This window comes from Dunckerocampus dactyliophorus, chromosome 15, assembly GCF_027744805.1.
Source record: "Dunckerocampus dactyliophorus isolate RoL2022-P2 chromosome 15, RoL_Ddac_1.1, whole genome shotgun sequence".
Lineage (NCBI taxonomy): Eukaryota > Metazoa > Chordata > Actinopteri > Syngnathiformes > Syngnathidae > Dunckerocampus > Dunckerocampus dactyliophorus.
The window spans coordinates 22,785,308-22,803,224 of record NC_072833.1 but is presented as its reverse complement, the minus strand read 5'-3'; the positions used below and the strand labels follow the sequence as shown (position 1 = coordinate 22,803,224).

Here is a 17,917-nt window from a genome sequence, read left to right as displayed (position 1 = left end):
ATTTAACATGGAAAATCCTATTTGACATTCAACACTGTTAGCTACAGGGTATGCTTAAACCAACTCAAAACAACTACAAGTCACCTTTTCCTTGGCGCGGAGCTCATCAAACATGTCCTGAATCTCCAGCTTCCAGTCTTCCTGTAGGGAGTGGAAGGAGTCCTGAGGCATCTCCTCCATCACCTGCTGCTCCAGGGCCGTCAGCTGGGCCAGGATGGAGCCAAAGTTGGGTCTTCGATGGGGGTCTTGGTCCCAGCACTCTGCGTCAAACAACCAAAAGAGATGCTAAAATTGTCATTCCCTCAAAATGGGTGGAAAAGACGACAATAAATTCAGTCGCTTTCAAGTGTGGTTTCACTTCTTTTTAGATCCGTTTCATTAAATCCTAAAAATAAGGAAGTCTCTCGCACTGATTCATCTACCATACAGAAACGCATTGAAGAAAAGGTCAATTCTATTTGTAGGAGCCATTTATGCTTTGTTTTGCTCTGGGTTATGTTTGGTGCAATTGAAACATTGCAAAAATGTACATTTTGCACTGATGGATCTTAAGGAGGTTCTAAGTAGAGCTTCAAAAGGCAAAAAGAAGAAATGGGAGTGAGACAAAAATATTTTTGAGTAAGCAGTTTATTGCACACAACCATTAAAGTGCAATAGGTAGTCACGTGACCCAATGAAGAGGACGCACGACGGGTAGGCAGCTCCGTGTTGCTCTGCTACGTATTAGGTTAATACCAGTGTCAAAAGTTACTGGAGAAGCAGCAAATTTGACTTTAAAAGCAGCAATATGTCTACAACGTTGAGAAATTTGTGCTCAGGCTTTGCAGAGACTGCTGAAGCGGCTCTTAAGACGCAGGCGATACATCTGCTGTTGCCGTAGGGCATGGGCGTCCAAACTTTTTCCACCAAGGGCCGTCAAAGGATAGGGGGCTATTTTGATATATGCATATATTTTTGTTATTTATGTTACAAAACATACAGTATTAGAGACAAAGCTTTGTGTTATTTGTTAACAGTGTCAACATCCAACATCCCATTTTTGCTCAGGTTTTTTTGTTTTTGTTTTTTGTTTGTGTGCTGCGACCCAATAAAAAACGAGCCGCTGGCAACCAATGGCTGCCAAGCCGCACTTTGAACACCCCTGGTCAAATAAAGAATGAAGAAACGCGGTCTACTAACAACTGTTGTTACAAACACATTAGTTTGTAGCTGCTAAGCATCCATGCACTGACTGTTTATTCATGTACACTAAGTCCCCAACTTACGAACATCCGACTAGCGAACATTCGGAGATAAGAACACAAGCTGACTGGTCTATATTTTCATGTGTTTTGCCTTGTAAGTCCATATTCATTTATATTTAAGTCCATATTTCACATGCTTGACCAGTAGAGAGAACTGTGACACTACTAATGGGACCAACAGGCGATGAAGACCAGGGGGAGGAGACATGAAGAAAAGCTAAGTTGCAGCTGTACATGCAACCCGGCACAGCTTGTGATTAAAGTTATGAAGAGTTAATAGGCCTGCTTAATTCTACACCACCCACAGAACACTACCTCTTTTAGAAGAGTCTAACGACGACGACGACGAGTCCTTTTTTTTTTAATATCTCCTCCTCCTCCACCACTACCACCAACGACGTATGCTCCACCACTCCTCTTAAAAGGTAAATAACATTTATCATTACGTATTATTATATCATTTTATTATTATTTTTTCATTAATTACCCTCCTTTAATATTACTACTACATCCATAATATTACATACATACATACACATATACTGTATAAGTATACACGTACATGTAGTACCTATATCATTGGTAATATTGCCTTTTCCCCTACTTAAGAACAATTCGACTTAAGAACGGTCGTCTGGAACCAATTGTGTTCGTTAGTTGGGGACTTAGTGTATTAAAAAGTATTAAAAAGTGGACATGTGTTGCTTTTGTTCCTCAAAGCGTGCAACTTGTCAGTGATGTGCACTGCTAGTGTCACTGCCACTACTACAATAAAAACTAAGTTATGTCAAATCACATTGGCAAGCCTGTTGGGTCATATTTTTGATTTGAGTTTAAAATAATGCTTATTTCCCTAAACTTGGAATGTAGCCAAAATTATACTCATACCCAAAAATAAGAAAATATCTTTCTGTGGTGCCAATAGTAAACCTATTATTAGTATTGTGTGTGTTCTTAGCAAAATAATGGAAAAACTCGTGTTTTCTCAAATTTTAACAATTTTTACCATTTTATCCTGGGATGTGAATTTCAGCATGCCTACAAAGATGGTCACTCTACATCTAATGCCCTCGTGCAAATGGCTGATGATTGGCTGAGTCAAATTGATGAAAAGAATTATGTTGTGGCTGTCCTTCTAGATTTTAGTGCCGCTTTTGACGTTATTGACCATGATATATTGTTGAGAAAACTTTCTGCATTTGATTTTCGGTATTGCGCTGATGGTTATCGGACTGCACTCGGAAACAGTAAAAACCTTCATTTGGGCTGAGGATGGTCAGATGGACAGTGTGAATACCTGATAGAAAATGACATTCAATCCACATTTTTGCCCAGATTTTGGCTTTTAAAGGCTGTGGTCTTAAACTTTTGATCACTTTAATGCTTGTTTGCAATAAATTGCATACTCAAAAATTTGTCTCACTTCTTGTTTTTGCATTTTGATGCTACTTAGAACGTTCTTAAGATCCAACAGTGCAAAATGTAAATTCTTGCAATTTTTCAACTGGTCTACAAATTTTGATCTAGAGTGTATAAGTGACAGGGTGACGGGAGGTCTTACAGTTTTTACCACTCATTTACACTCACGCACACACTACCGCAAGCTCCTGCACCAAACATCCACGCTCACCATTCATTCAAACAGATGCCACACATTGACATTCTGGACATCAGACATTCATTCAGGTGATTGGCTGTCTGGGACATCTTTCAAGCACGTTATGGCCTGGATTCCTTAAAGTGTTCAATGTATAATTAAGGTCCTGTTTTGCATACTTTACAGGGACACTCATCACAAGCACATCAAAATACAGAAAATAGTAAAAATAAAAGGCTCTCTCTGTCGCTCACTGATTCATCAACTACTGTACAGTGAAGAAAAGGTGAATTTTACTGCTCCTCCTGTTGAACCACCAATCCCATCATTGATTAATCCGTTTGGGTTTTATTTTTGCAACTTTTTCATCATAAAAAAGGCATGTATTTTTGTATGCATATCTGCACTAAGTACAACAAAGCAGCAACTTTGGGTGACCCACCTGACATGAGCTGAGCGAAGGGCTCCGGGCACGTGGAGGGGATGGGCAGGGTGAGTTTGTTGACGGCAACGCCGTAGGCCACAGCGAGCCCATCGATGCCTCTGTAGGGTGCCTCACCCGTCAGCAGCTCCCACAGCAGAACACCGTAACTGTAAAATATGACAGTGAGCAATTCCCCCTGGGGGTGTCCGAATTTTCTCCACATGACTGTATACGACATTTGCGACATTTAAACAGAAACATGGAAAAACACCACCACCGACTAGCATGTTATCATTAGTGGTTTAAAAAAAAGAGATTGAACAAAAAAAAGTCTCTATTTTTCACGATTACAAATGAAATGGACAGAGCCAATTGGATCCACCAGCTCAGGGCCGGGAGACTTTTTTTTTTTCCTCTCGAGTTGACCACTTGACTTTTTTCCTCCATAACCCTAAGGAGAAGAAACTGCAGCAGCATTGGCACGCTGCGAAAGGCCTTTCTTACGCCGCTCAACAATCTGAACGCATTCAAAAAGATAACACAAAAACAGTGAGCTGGCATTGTTCAACTACAAGCTGAACTATTAATGCTGCAATTCAGCCAATAAGGAACTGATTCCTTGATTGGCAGCGTGGGTCACGATGCCAACACTTGGCACATGGGACTGTGGTTTGAATCAGAGTCAGGATAAGTGGCAATATGTATTATTCATATCATTAGCGTCTTAACAATACTGGCTCTCACAGTGTGAAAAGAGAACTACGGCAGTTTTCATCTGAAAGCCGAGGTACCAAATGCACTGCCCACCACTGGTGGTTTGTAGGCTGTGTGAGAAATTTCAAGTCAATCCGACTAATGTTTATGCTTGCATATACAGTGGTGTGGAAAAAGGGTTTGCTCCCGTCCTGATTTTTTTTTTTTTTTTTTGCATGTTTGTCACACCTAAATGTTTCAGATCACCAAGCAAATTTATATATTAACAACACAACTGAATACAAAATGCAGTTTTTAAATGCCACGGCCTCTCAATAGAATTCAGGTCAGGCCACTGCAAAGTCTTGACTTTATTTTTCCTCAGCAATTCAGAGGTGGACTTGCTGGTGTGTTTTGGATCTTTGTTCTGTTGCAGAACCCAAATTGGTTTCAGCTTGAGGTCACCAACAGACGGCCGGACATTGTCCTTCAGGACTTTTTTGATAGACAGCAGAATTCATGGTTCCATTTATCACAGCGAGTCTTCCAGGTCTTGAAGCAGCAAAACAGCACCAGCCCATCACACTACCACCACCATATTTTACTGTTGGTGTGGTGTTTTTCTGAAATGCAGTGTTCCTTTTACACCAGATGTAATGGGACACACACATTCCAAAATGTTCAACTTTTGTCTCGTCAGACTACTATTTTCCCAAAGGTCTCGGGGATCATCGAGATGTTTTCTGGCAAAATTGAGACAAGTCTTAATGTTCTTTTTGTTCAGCAGTGGTTTTGGTCTTGGAAGTCTGCTATTTAGGCAGTTTTTGACCAGTGTCTTTCTTATGGTGGAGTCATGAACACTGACCTTAACTGAGGCAAGTCAGTCCTGCAGTTCTTTTGATGTTGTCGTGGGGTCTTTTGTGACCTCATTGCTGCACTCTTGGGGTCATTTTGGTTGGCTGCCACTCGAGAAGGTTCACCACTGTTCCATGTATTCGCCATTTGTGGATATTGGCTCTCACTGCGGTTCAAGTCCCAAAGCTTTATAAACTTTTCCAGACTGATAGATCTCAATTAAGTTATGTTTTAACTTCATTTTCTGTTCAGTTATTTAAATTTGTCTGATGATCTGAAACATTTAAGTGTGACAAACATGCAAAAAAATAAAAAATCAGGAAGGGGACAAACGCTTTTTCACACCACTGCATGTAACACAGATATCTTCAAAATTTTATAATCATTCGACAAATGGTAAATGACTTATGGACAATTACTTGCCGAGTCCCGCTGATGTTTTACTTGATGGAGGCCATGTTTTTCAACCAATGTTGCTCAAATTTTACAAACAAGCTTGTCGGTCCCCTAAAAGGTGCTAAACACGTTAAACTTACAGTAAACCTACTGTGTGCTGTTTGAGAAATGTCACGTCAATCCAACTTATGGGGTGAAATTTTAGGATTTAATTACAGCACCATGGTTTTATGGTATTTGTCAGAAAAATTGTAGCACATGCAACAAAAGTTTTTTGTGTTCAGGGGTTGAATATAAGAATAAGAATATAAGAGTATAGACTATAAGAATAAAGAATAAATAAAAAACAATTTGTATTGTTATGTCGTTTAAGTGGTAGCCTTTACTGTTTTTTGTATTGTCTGAGCAAAGTGCAGTCTACACAAAGAATACATTCTGGTCCCAACACTGCACAGGATTTCTGCTTTAAAAAAAAAAAAAAATGTTATGTAGTACTTTAATTACAACTTGTACCAGTGTGCAAAGATCCAAACTCCACGGCTCTCGCCCCGTGGCAGTCCTTAAGTAGGCTGCCCGGCCACAGATGAGAAGAAATAGTGGAACAAAGATGACGATTTAATTTGGGAGCATATTGCCTGACACTCACTATTTGCCATAGCTAGCTGCTAGGAATGACATAGACAGTCAGGAAGATGACGTTAAAGCCACTCTAGCTAGTTAAATACAGTCCAAGTGTGTTTAGTTGAAAATAAATCTGTAAGTAGCTTCCATTGCTCACAAAAAAAAAGTACAAAGCCTAGCGCATGCACGCACGTGCGCACACACACACACACACACACACACACACACAGAAACGCATGTTTGCAGATAAAGGGCTGGTGTGAGGCCTCCCTCTGGGTCAATACGGAGACAATGGCACAGTGTTGTCGTCCACATGTCCCGCAATAAAGCACAGTGCAGCTCCTGCACAGACACGCCAACAACACGGCCGCCATCCGTCAGAGTCTGCATAATCATGCCAGCTTATTTCATTGTACGTATTAAGAAAATCAGATTCACTGCTGTCAGAAAGGTACAGTGACACCCGCATAAAAGAAAACTGCACTTTTTTGGGATTTTTGCCCAACACCCACAATCCTCATGTGAGACATGAACACATATGGCTTTCTCTCTTCTGTGCATTTTACAGATATAGGAACAGATAAAAAGACAGAGCTGAGAATGCACATAATGGGAAACATATATTCCGCCTATAGAGCCTTCTGAAAAAACTCCAAAAAGTGCCGACAACGCTCCATTTGCATATAATGTGACGTGCACATTAACCAAGCTACAGCGGCATTGTTAGTATTATTAACATTGTTATGCCAATCGAACTGGCGTATTAATACCTTGCCACACCACACCGGCTCGCTACTAGCCGACTAGCTTCACCACACACTCGCCCACAGTGCAACACAATGCGTTCACAATGCCTCAGGCGACTACCGAAGGTAAAGCTACATACTGTATTGGAGCTGCTACTGTGTTTTTATTTTTGAGTTTGGAAAAGTTAATGCGAGCTGTAGACGTTCGTTTCTATGTTGCTATGTGAAATCAATGCACCCAGGAAGCAAGTTCTGGTAATGCTTAAAAGGAGCAAAAAACTGTTTTCGTGAATGTACCTGTTACTACATGTGTACAGCATGTACAGTGGTGTGAAAAACTGTTTGCCCCCTTCCTGATTTTTTTTTTTTTGCATGTTTGTCACACTTAAATGTTTCAGATCATCAAACTAATTTAAATGTTAGTCAATGACAACACAACTGAACAGAAAATGCATTTTTTAAATGAAACATTTTATTATGGGAGGAAAAAAAATTCAAGCCTACATGGCCATGTGTGAAAAAGTGTTTGTCGCCCGCCCTCCGAAAGAAAGTCATTGAAATCTATAAGTCTGGAAAAAGTTATAAATCCATTTCTAAAGCTTTGGGACTGATCTGAAACATTTAAGTGTGACAAATATGCAAAAATAAGAAATCAGGAAGGGGGCAAACACTTTTTCACACCACTGTGTATAAAACCATAAAACCTTGTTGGAGGTGTTTTAATAGCGGTCTTTGTGTGCAGCATAGGTGTGTCCCATTACGTGCAGTAATGGGCTGTCTCCTTTTTATCCTTTTCTCCTGTTTTTTATCTTTAGAACACACAGAAAAAGAGCAAGATGTGTGTTCATTTGTTCTAAAGATTATGGATGATGGGCAAAATTCCAAAAGTGAAGTTTTCCTTTAAGTCAGTCAAAAATCCTTTTATATCACCCGTTCTTATGTCTCTGGCCAAAGTCACTACTAATTGTGCAAGGAATACAACCACTTATGGTCAACGTCAGTCAGCCAGTCTGAGGAGCATCGACACAAACAGGTTCCACTGTATTAAAATGTGCCGTCTATCATCGTTAGGTGCTAAAATGACGGTGCTTCCGTTCAAACGTTACAATATCCCGCCCTCTCCCTGCTGAGCCATGACTGCCAATTGTCGGTAGCTTCGCCAAGATTGCGTGTATGAGTGACAACCAATAACATCACTCTCCCCTTTTCGGGCCAAACAACAAATCTCATTCAGGTAAACTTGTAATTGTCAAGAATATTGGCTTTTTTCGTATATTGGCTTTTTCAATCTGTTCTCTGAAACCACTATTGGTAACATATGCCAACCGGTGGTGGTGCGTGAAAAAAAAAAAAAAAACTCACCTCCAGACATCGCTGCCCTTGGAGAAGGTGGAAGACTTGATGACCTCGGGGGCCATCCATGCGTAGGTGCCGGCTGTGCTCATCTTGGTGGTTTTGTGCCACTCCCTGGCCAGGCCGAAGTCGGTTATCTTCAGCGTCAGTCCCTCCATGCATTCGTTCTCGATAGGCTGGGCCAGAAGGACTGCACGAGAGGCAAGAGAAATGCTGATTTCAGACACATATTGTGAAGTGCAGCAGTTACAACCATGTGAAAAATGCTTCTTTATGTAAGCCAAGTCTTCTACTCCTGAACCGTTGCACACATAAGAGTGAAAATGTGCCAAAACATGCACCACTCCTGTGTTGCCTGTGCTATTATGTTTCTGACAAATACTATAGCGTGAAACCTTGGTTAGTGTCATTAATTCGTTCCAGAAGGTTCCACCCTAACCGAAACGAACGTCAACCAAATCAATTTTTCCTATAAGTAATAATGTAAATCCAATTAATCCGTTAAGCTAAACCCACTTTTAGAGTTTTAGAATTATAGTTTGACATGCAGAAATAGTTGGAAATGCATAAAAATACACATAAATGATGAATGAAAGGGATATAATGGACACTTCACTGAAGACGTGATTCTTGACGTGACTGTCCCCAAAGACATGATGTGGCAGCGAGATCAACCACCATCATCTTCCTGTTTTGACATGAGTTGTTTCTTGAATTCAATAGCGTTTCTCACCTCAATACTGTAACCCAAAATGGAGCCAAAGAAAGTTGAAAGCATCAGCATTTTGATAAAGAAGGTGAGAAAGACTATTGAATTCAAGAAATAACGCATGACAAAACAAGAAGGTGGTGTCTGTGTGGTGTCTCGCTGCCACATCGTGTCTTTGGGAACGGTCACGTCTTCAATGAAGGTAAAAGTAGCCTTAAATATTCATTTATATCTCTTTCATTCCTCATTTATGTGCATTTTCACGAGTTTTGTATTAACACTTTTGAGAGTCAACCGCTGACGATATCATAGAGGGGAGACGTCATTTCCAGTACCGGTTGCCATTTTATTCGCTAACAAATAGGAGGCTAACAAGGAAGAACATTTTCTGATACTGTATATATATATATATATATATACACACACACACACACACACACACACACACACTCCTGATCAAAATCTTAAGTAGAATTTTGAGCAGATTTAGGCTTTTATAGCTTGTGGTCTTAAACTTTTGAGGAGCTGATAAACAGCCTATTTCAGTTCAATTGTTGTTTTCAATAATTTACTTTTTCAAAGTGCTTTTTGTCTCACTCCCCCTTCTTGCTTTTGCATATGGTAGCTCTACTTAAAACCTCATTAAGATCCAAATGTGCAAAATGCAAATTCTAGCAATTTTTCAACTGGTCTTAAGATTTTGATCACGAGCGTATATTAAGAATACACATGGACTCATGCAGTGTATTAATAACACTACAAGACGGGGGCCATACTGTACACTAACCAGAGAATGCACGCAAACCGAGGCAAAATTGTGACATGAATTTTCGACATTAACCAAAAAACATGCTAACCGGGACAGATGTTAACCAAGGTTCCACTGAAAATTAAACCCCAAAGTTGGAGCCTTGGCTTGAAAGTTCTCACATAGGCAAGGCCAAGGCTAAAAGAAAAGTGCACTTTTTGGGGAAATTTGCCCATCATCCACAGTCCTTATGTGACACATGAACACACGTCTTTCTCTTTTCAGTGCGTTCTGAAGACATAAAAAAAGATAGAAAGACACAGCTCATTACTGCACGTAATGGGACACACCTATGCAGCCTACAAATACCGCTATTAAAACACCTCCAAAAACGTCCAACAAGGTTTTATGTACATGCTGTAACCATGTAGTAACAGGTACATTCACTATAACATTTAACACTTAAAAGTATTTTGCTGTATTTTGGTCCTTTTAAGCATTACCAGAACTTCCTTCCTGGGTGCATTGATTTCACATAGCAACATGGAACGTCTACAACTAGCATTAACTTTTCGAAAATCAAAAATAAAAACACAGCAGCAGTGGTGACAGCTCCGCTATGTAGCGTTACCTTTTTAATAGCGGTCTGAGCCGCTGACGCTCTGCGGGCAAGTGTTTGGTGAAGCTAGATGCTAGCCGTCGTGGTGTGGCGAGGTGTCAATGCGCCAGTAATGTTGTCCAATCAGCGTAACAATGTTAATAATAATAATAACAACAATTTTGCTGTAGCTTGGTTAATATGCACGTAACATTATATGCAAATGGAGCATTCTTGGCGCTTTTTGGAGTCTTTTTCAGAAGGCTTTATAGGTGGAATATGTGTTTCTCATTACATACAGTAATGAGCTGTCTCTATTTATCTGTTTTTATATCTTTGGAATGCACAGAAAAGAGAAAGACATATGTGGTCATGCTTTACATAAGGATTGTGGATGGTAGGCTAAAAAAGTAGATTTCCTTTAACAACTAATTGTGCATAAGTCTTTGCCCATTTGTCTAACGACCAAAACATTTTGGGGACATCTGTATTAAATGTATGCTAACATGTCCTCCAAAGCATTTGGACCACAACTCAAAGGGGGTGCCACTAATTTACACATTTAGAGTCCATCCATTTTCTATGCGGATTATCCTCATTAGGGTCGCGTGGGTATGCTGGAGTCTATCCCAGTTGAATTTGGGCGAGAGGCGGTGTACATCCAGGATTATACAACTTTGAGGATATCTGTATTACATGCACGGTAGCTTGTCTTCTTTGACCACAACCCATAGGTGGCACCACACACTAATGTAGGGCCCTCTTTCCGCATTAACGGAATCGCAGAATTGGCCAATAAAAACGGAATCCTGTCGGAAATTGACATAATGTGAATGAAATGCTGTCATTGTGAGGAGAAGGAACATTTGTGTGGTGAAGTATTCCCCCGGCGGACCACTCAATCATGGCGGAATCTCCTTACAAACACTAACCCGCCCCTCGTTGACCTAAAACAAAAGGCCAAAGTTGTCGAAAATACGTCAAAACTCATCTCTTACGGAGCGTGACCAGAAGCTAGAGCGGCTGTGTGTGTGCGACTCAGGCTGTATGAGTGTGTTTACACTGTGTTGTGTTTTACCGCTCGTTAATGTAAGCAAGCGTTTTAGGATGCTTGCTGATGTTGTGCAAGTTCAGAGAGAAATAAGGACGAGAACTACGGCTGCAAGAGCCACCCAGCTCGTTTCACTTCACAGTTAAAAGACATTCTCAACACACAACACACTTCCGGCCTCCAAAATAAGAGCGCTGTGCGCAACATTCTGTCTAATTGTGCAAACAAAATAAGGGTGTGTAAGTGTAAAAGTAAAAAAAAAAAAAAAATTTCTAAAAAAAAAATTTAGAAAACTGAATTTGGAAAAAATCTAATGGATTTCGTAGGGTCATAATCCATTCTTGCAGAGTTGCTAAGGATTAGTGACAAATAAACACACACTTTAACGCCATCTTTACAACTTCTGAGCGATCCCCTGCGTTTCTGTTGGACATCCTGTGCTGAGCCTCGTCGCCCGGAGGCAGAACGTTTGACGTCACAAATGAATGCATCACAAGAGGTTTTGTTGTCTTCACTGCGGCATGTGTGTGTGAAAAAACATCTGCTACACAGCCACACTTAGGAGACAAGTGACGGCATTTCTGGAGGCACGGCGTGGCAAGACCACTTCCAGGAAGTGAGGAGGCGGGGGCAGCCTCAAACACAAGACAAAAAAAAAATAAAACATGCTCCACCACCAAAAGTGTCTGTCCAGGGTCCAGGATGAACAATTCTAGGTGCAAACACACGAGGCCAGGTCCACAAGGCCAGCTCGCGTAGCGACATCCACATGACAAAAGCACTTTTAGCAGCCCTCAGCAGACAAATGCACACAGCATTCTTCTTCTGCTTCCTGAGCGGAGGCCGAGTGCGTCCACAGGTCATGGCTTAGGCCGCCTGAATGCGCGACGCTGTGTGAGATTGAACCCACCCCACACGTCACGCTGACGTCCTCCAGTTAGGACTACGTGACGCTAGCACAAGGAAACTAAGCGAACATTAGAATGTATGCTCACAAACATATGAATAAAAACATCCAGCAATGTACACTACAGTAACTATGTGCAATGTATGTGCAATAAAAATACATGAATTCATGAGTTCAGTGGCTTATGCATGATTCTGCTACCTAACAAACAAAGGCAACATAAAATAACAATAAAAATCATCCAAATTATTATTTTGCAGGATGTGAAAGCAAAATGGTGGCCAAAGAGGACGCCAGCGAGCGCCGATCTTGCCCGGACACGACAGCCGATGGCCTGATAGCGAGGCCAAAGCAACAATGTTGCTACACTCGACAACCGTGTCAGATCACCGTGACAACAGGGCTGTTTGCTATTGTTTGTTTGTTGCGTTGAACACAAGCGAGTGTGTCCGCCGCAGGAGTTTGGCACTGGGGACTGACTCAACAAAATCAACAGTCAGGGATTTCTCCACATACTTATCGCCCAGAGTCAAACTGCTTGTTTTTTTAATTTCATAACAAGAATGGCACATTTGAGATGTGACTGAATGTTTTCGGGGAACTGTGACATCATGACATTTTCAGGAAGTACAAAGCCTGGAGGGAGGATTTTATTTATTTATTTATTTCTTCTCGTTTGGTTTTGCATGAAGGAATAAGCTGATGAGGCAGACAAGTGACCGATGCGTCCAGTTTTTAAAAGTTTTGAATGTTGCTGTGGTAATGTGTAGAGAAATGCACACAACTGTTAATCATTTGCACTTTTCTCTCTGTTAGTTAATAAACTTAAATTGGACGTTGTTGGCACTGCAGACGTCATCTCAGCTCATTTTATTAATCTGTTTTGATAATCAGGTGACTGTACGCAGAATGACGGTGCCAGCATCTCATACTACGGCTGGTACAGGTAAGTAAATAAAGATTGTGTGGTTCTCAATAGTACAGTGGAACCTCGCTTTTCGTCATTAATGCGTTCCAAAAATGTCAGACGAAAACCAAAATGTACAAAAAAGAGGCAAATCCAATTAATCCGTTCTCGACACCCAATTACCGGAAGAAAGAGTTGCGTATGTAGGAAAACTTTATTGTAGAGGTGCACGATAACTATTGGACCTGATATGAGGAATTCTGACGTCATATCAATAAATTCGATAACATTTGAAACAGCTCTGATAACCGATCATTTTTTAAAAACGCTCCAATGAGGCCACATTAACCGTACAGTTATCCCTCGCTACTTCCCGGTTTGAACATCGCTCCCTCAGTATTGCAGTTTTTCAAAAAATTAATAAATGATCGCTGTTTCATGGTGGAATTCGGCTTATTATTAGTATTAAAAAAATGCAAATGGAACCAATTAACTGTGATAAACAAGGGACAACTGTACTGCGCTGTACTGGTGAGCAAATCAAGCGCTGAAACGTGGTCATAAATTAGCCGCACCGCTGTATAGGACGCAGAGTTCAAAGTTTAAGAAAAAAGTAGAGGCTTATACATTGGAAATTACGGTAGTTGAATAAATAAATAAATAAATAAATAAAGACAGCTGTAATTTTACAAGAATAAAGTCAAAATATTAAAAACAAAAAAGCCATATTTTAGCGAGAAAATAAGTCAAAAAATCGAAATATGAGGGAAAATAACAATTTTAGTCGTATAAAGTTGAAATATTAAAGAAAAAAAAATATTTTTTAAAAGTCGTAATATGATACACAGCAAAATAAATTTGTTATTTTTGGAAAATTAGGTTGGGGAAAAAGTGATATTATTGGTCTAAAGTTATCATATTCGAAAAGAACATGTACCAAGATCAAAGTTGAAATATTTTGAAAATTATTTTTTTTAAATTACAGCAAAAATGGGAAAAAAATAAGTATATCACAATGCTGAGATGCAGTTCTCGAAATATGTGTAACTTTACAAAATATAAAAGTGGCAAAGTTGCATCCTTTTATTTTTCACTTTGTGGCCCTCACTGGAAAAAGTTTGGACACCCCTGGTCTATGGGGTGTCGATATAAACGGTTTCCATTGATAGCACTGATTCATGAAAATGTGCATTGTCATCCTTTAAAGGTTGGAGGGCAGACTGAGCATTTGTCACTCTGCACCTCGCCAAATGAAGCTTCACCGAGGACCCCATTCCTCATCCTGTGCTCCTTTATAAACGTTCAACCTCTCCGGTCGCTCCACCCTCCCTTGCATCCGTAGGCGAGTGGAGAATTCCGCCAGGGTGGGGGCTTTCCCCGGGAAGAACGGGAGCTTTGTCCCCGTTGAGAGAGGGACGAGGCCATGGGCTGACAGGAGTTACAACCTCTGAACAGGCAGGCCAGTAAGACAGATAAGGCACAATGAGCAGCTCGGCAGGTTATCTGGACTCGGCTTATGCCACGACTTTTCTGTGTCATCTTGTAAATTATCTTGTTAGGTCTCTTATGAGAAATAAAGACAGTCCTACAAATGACAAACTAAGCATATATAAACAAATGAAAAAAGATACAAGATTTAATGCAATTCGAAGCTCGTGTCATGAAGTTATTAAAAGCAGGGGTGTCCACGCAATCTGGATCAGAACATTGTGATAGAAGTATTAATGTCCCACTGAAAAGGCAAAAAGAGCACAACGTTAAATGTTACATGATATCACAAGGCTGACATGTAGGGTGTTGTTGTTACTTAACATACAGTATCTTGGCATACTGGGTGGGCCAAAATCAACATTTTTCCGTATGTGGCCCAACTAGGAAACAAGTTTGGACACCCCTGTATTTCAGAAAAAACACAAAACACCATCACAAAAGAACAACCCCAAAAAAAGAGACAGTAAGGAATATTTGCTCCGAGGCTCCCCCTACAGGTGGCCGATGTTATTGGTTAAGCAACAGTGTTTATTATGTTATTATTATGCCCATTACGTCGAGCTACTGATCGATCGCATTAACGTAACTTTGTAGATGTCATATGCCATCAGTCAGCGGACATGAAGCTCCCCTGCTGATTCGCTGGTACTCCCCTGCGGCAAAAATTAAGTGGTGAGCAGAGATCTCAAGCTACACACTCAGATGCAAGTTTCATCTTTATTATTCTGGTTACAGATAAACTAACTTAGCGGTAAGATGCCTATATCTATCACAAAAGGTATCCGTTCACTTGTAGCGGCTAGTTATGTCGAAAGAAAGTGAACTGTTTGATGGCTTTCCTTCGCATCCTGGACTCCACTACAGAAATATGTGTTTTTTACATTTATGTTTGTAACACTATTATTTCATGATGAATTGGGAAATGTCCCATTGCTGAAACCTTTTTAACATGTTGCCTTGACTTCGGCTGAACTGTGTTTTGCATCATCATTTTCATTTCTTTTACATCTCTAATGTTTGATAGCAAATGTGTCTAGTGAACGCTACATAGCTATTTTGACTCACATACTACTCAGGTTATGTACACAACTTTTGAGAAATTATGTGTAATTATCTTTATTGCTATATTGAATTTAACTGTTAATTATTGAATGATATCAACTACTTTTACTACCTGTAAAGTTTGAAACTGTGAACGTGAAATACTAATTAAGTATTTAGTATAGTAGTTTCAATGTTTACCAGTTAGATTTTAGATGTTGTATGTTTTATAGTAAGAGATACAGATCTGATCAAAATCTTAAGACCAGTTGAGAAATTGCTACAATTTGCATTTTGCACATTTGGATCTTAATAAGGTTTTAAGTAGAGCTACAATATGCAAAAACAAGAAGGGGGCGTGAGACAAAAAACATTTGGAGCTTGTAATTTAAACAAACAAAAAAAACTGAAATAGGTTGTTTATCACCTGATCAAAAGTTTAAGACCACAGGCTATAAAAGCCAAAATCTGCTCAAAATTGTCATTTTCTGTCAGGCATTCACACTGCCATGCCCTCCTGATGGCTAAAGCTAAGAAGCTTTCTCTTTTTGAATGTGGTCGGATTGTGGCGCCGAAGCAAGGCCTCTCGCAGCGTGCCATTGCTGCTGAGGTCGGGTGCAGTAAAACAGCCATTCTACATTTTTGAAAGATCCTGAGCATTATGGAACAAAAAAGTCAAGTGGTAGACGCTGAGCACTGAGCCGGAGGATCCGATTGGCTGTCCATCCACCTACATTAAGGCCCTTACTGGTGCCGACGGCAGCGCAATAACCATCAACATACAAAAAACATCATACAAAAAAGGAATTCAAAGACCTTGTCTCCTTCAACGCCGCAAAACTGCCCGTTTAGACTTTGCCAGTGAGCATCAAACATGGGACATTGAAAGGTGAAAAAAGAGAAAAAATGTAACCTTGACGGTCGAGATGGCTTCCAACGTTACTAGCATGACAAGGAGATCCCACCTGAGATGTTTTCTAGTTTTCTTTACAGTCTAGGGGGGTCCATTATGATCTGGGGTGCTTTTTCATTCAGTGGAACACTGGAGCTTCAGGGGGTGCAGGGTCGTCAAACAGTGGCTGCTTAGATGTTGCAGCAGGCATCCCTCATGACTGAGGGCCCTCGTCTGTGTGGTAACAGCTGGGTTTTTCAACAGGACAACGCTGCAGTTCACATTGCTCGCTTCACCAAGGACTTCTTCAGGGAGAATAACATCACTCTTTTGGACCATCCTGCATGTTCCCCTCATTTAAATCCCATAGAGAACATTTGGGGATGAAAATGGCCATCAGTTCCAGACAGTTGATGCCCTTGGTGAAGCCATCTTCTCCACTTGGAGCAATGTTCCCACTAGCCTCCTGGAAACACTCGCATCAAGCATGCCCGAAGCCATTTTTGAAGTGATTAACAAGAACGGTGGAGCTACTCATTACTGAGTCCTACTGAGAAAAAATTTGTTCTGGTTTGGTGAGTTTTTTGTTATTTTTTGAGCGATGGGCTTAAACTTTTGATCAGCTGATAAACAGCCTATTTCAGTTTAATTGTTGTTTTACTTTTTCAAAGTGTTTTTTGTCTCACTTCCCCTTCTTGCTTTTGCATATTGTAGCTCTACTTAAAACCTCATTAAGTTCCAAATGTGCAAAATGCAAATTCTAGCAATTTTTCAACTGGTCTTAAGATTTTGATCAGGAGTGTATATAATGTTGGCTTGTAACTTGCATGCTGAAAAATTGTGTGCACCCCTGATATACATGGAAAAAGTGCATAAATACTAATTTATAAATATAGTAAATATATATATTTTCTATGTTTATAGTAGGAGATAGATCTTTGGGACTTGGTCATATAGGACCCTATGAAATCGGTTGTATTTTTTCCAAAATTTCGTATGATTGCTCACGGGACAGGGTAGGAGGCAAGTTACTGTTGATGCATTACACTTCTGTTGGGGATGTAATACAACTTCATGTAAAAACTATTCCTTTAACAAGCAGTAAAACACAAAACGGTGTAAACACTCATACAGCCAGAGTCTCGCACACACACTAGCATGCACTGCTAAACTAAGCTAACCCTGCTAGCTCCCATTAACACACACACTAGCATGCGCTGCTAAACTAAGCTAACCCTGCTAGCTCCCATTAATGCTCCGCAAGAGAGGAGTTTCAAAGTTTGTTCTCCAACTTTTACCGGCGTTTCAGGTCACCGTTTTGACTAGGAGGGGGCGGGCCAGTGTTTGTGATGAGCTCCTGCCACAGTTGAAGCGGTCTGCCGGGGAAATACTTCCCCACACACCCGTTCCTTCTCCTCACAATGACAGCATTTTTGACATGTCAATTTACGTGAGATTCCACGTTTAACAGTAGATTCCATCTTTAAAGTCATTGCATATTGCATATTTACAATCCAAAGGTGAAACTTTGGGGGAAGGGGGGGGGGGGGTTTGAATTCCTCTGCACATCCACTTTAACGGTGCCAGGAGGAGATGATTATTAATCATTCTCTGTGCAAAGTATCCCTCCCCCCTGCCTGCTTG

The 17,917-nt window shown here is 40.5% G+C and overlaps 1 protein-coding gene across 1 annotated transcript in view; it reads right to left on the bottom strand.

Annotated features, from left to right (window-relative positions):
- Window positions 1–17,917, bottom strand: part of LOC129168033 (mitogen-activated protein kinase kinase kinase 11) — a 55,334-nt gene that overhangs the window by 16,558 nt on the left and 20,859 nt on the right. Inside the window, exons 2-4 of the mRNA XM_054752829.1 lie at window positions 7,939–8,119; window positions 3,284–3,432; window positions 85–260 (exon numbers count right to left, since the gene is read on the bottom strand). Of these exons, the coding sequence (XP_054608804.1) occupies window positions 85–260; window positions 3,284–3,432; window positions 7,939–8,119 (506 nt within the window). The remainder of the gene's footprint in view (window positions 1–84; window positions 261–3,283; window positions 3,433–7,938; window positions 8,120–17,917) is intronic.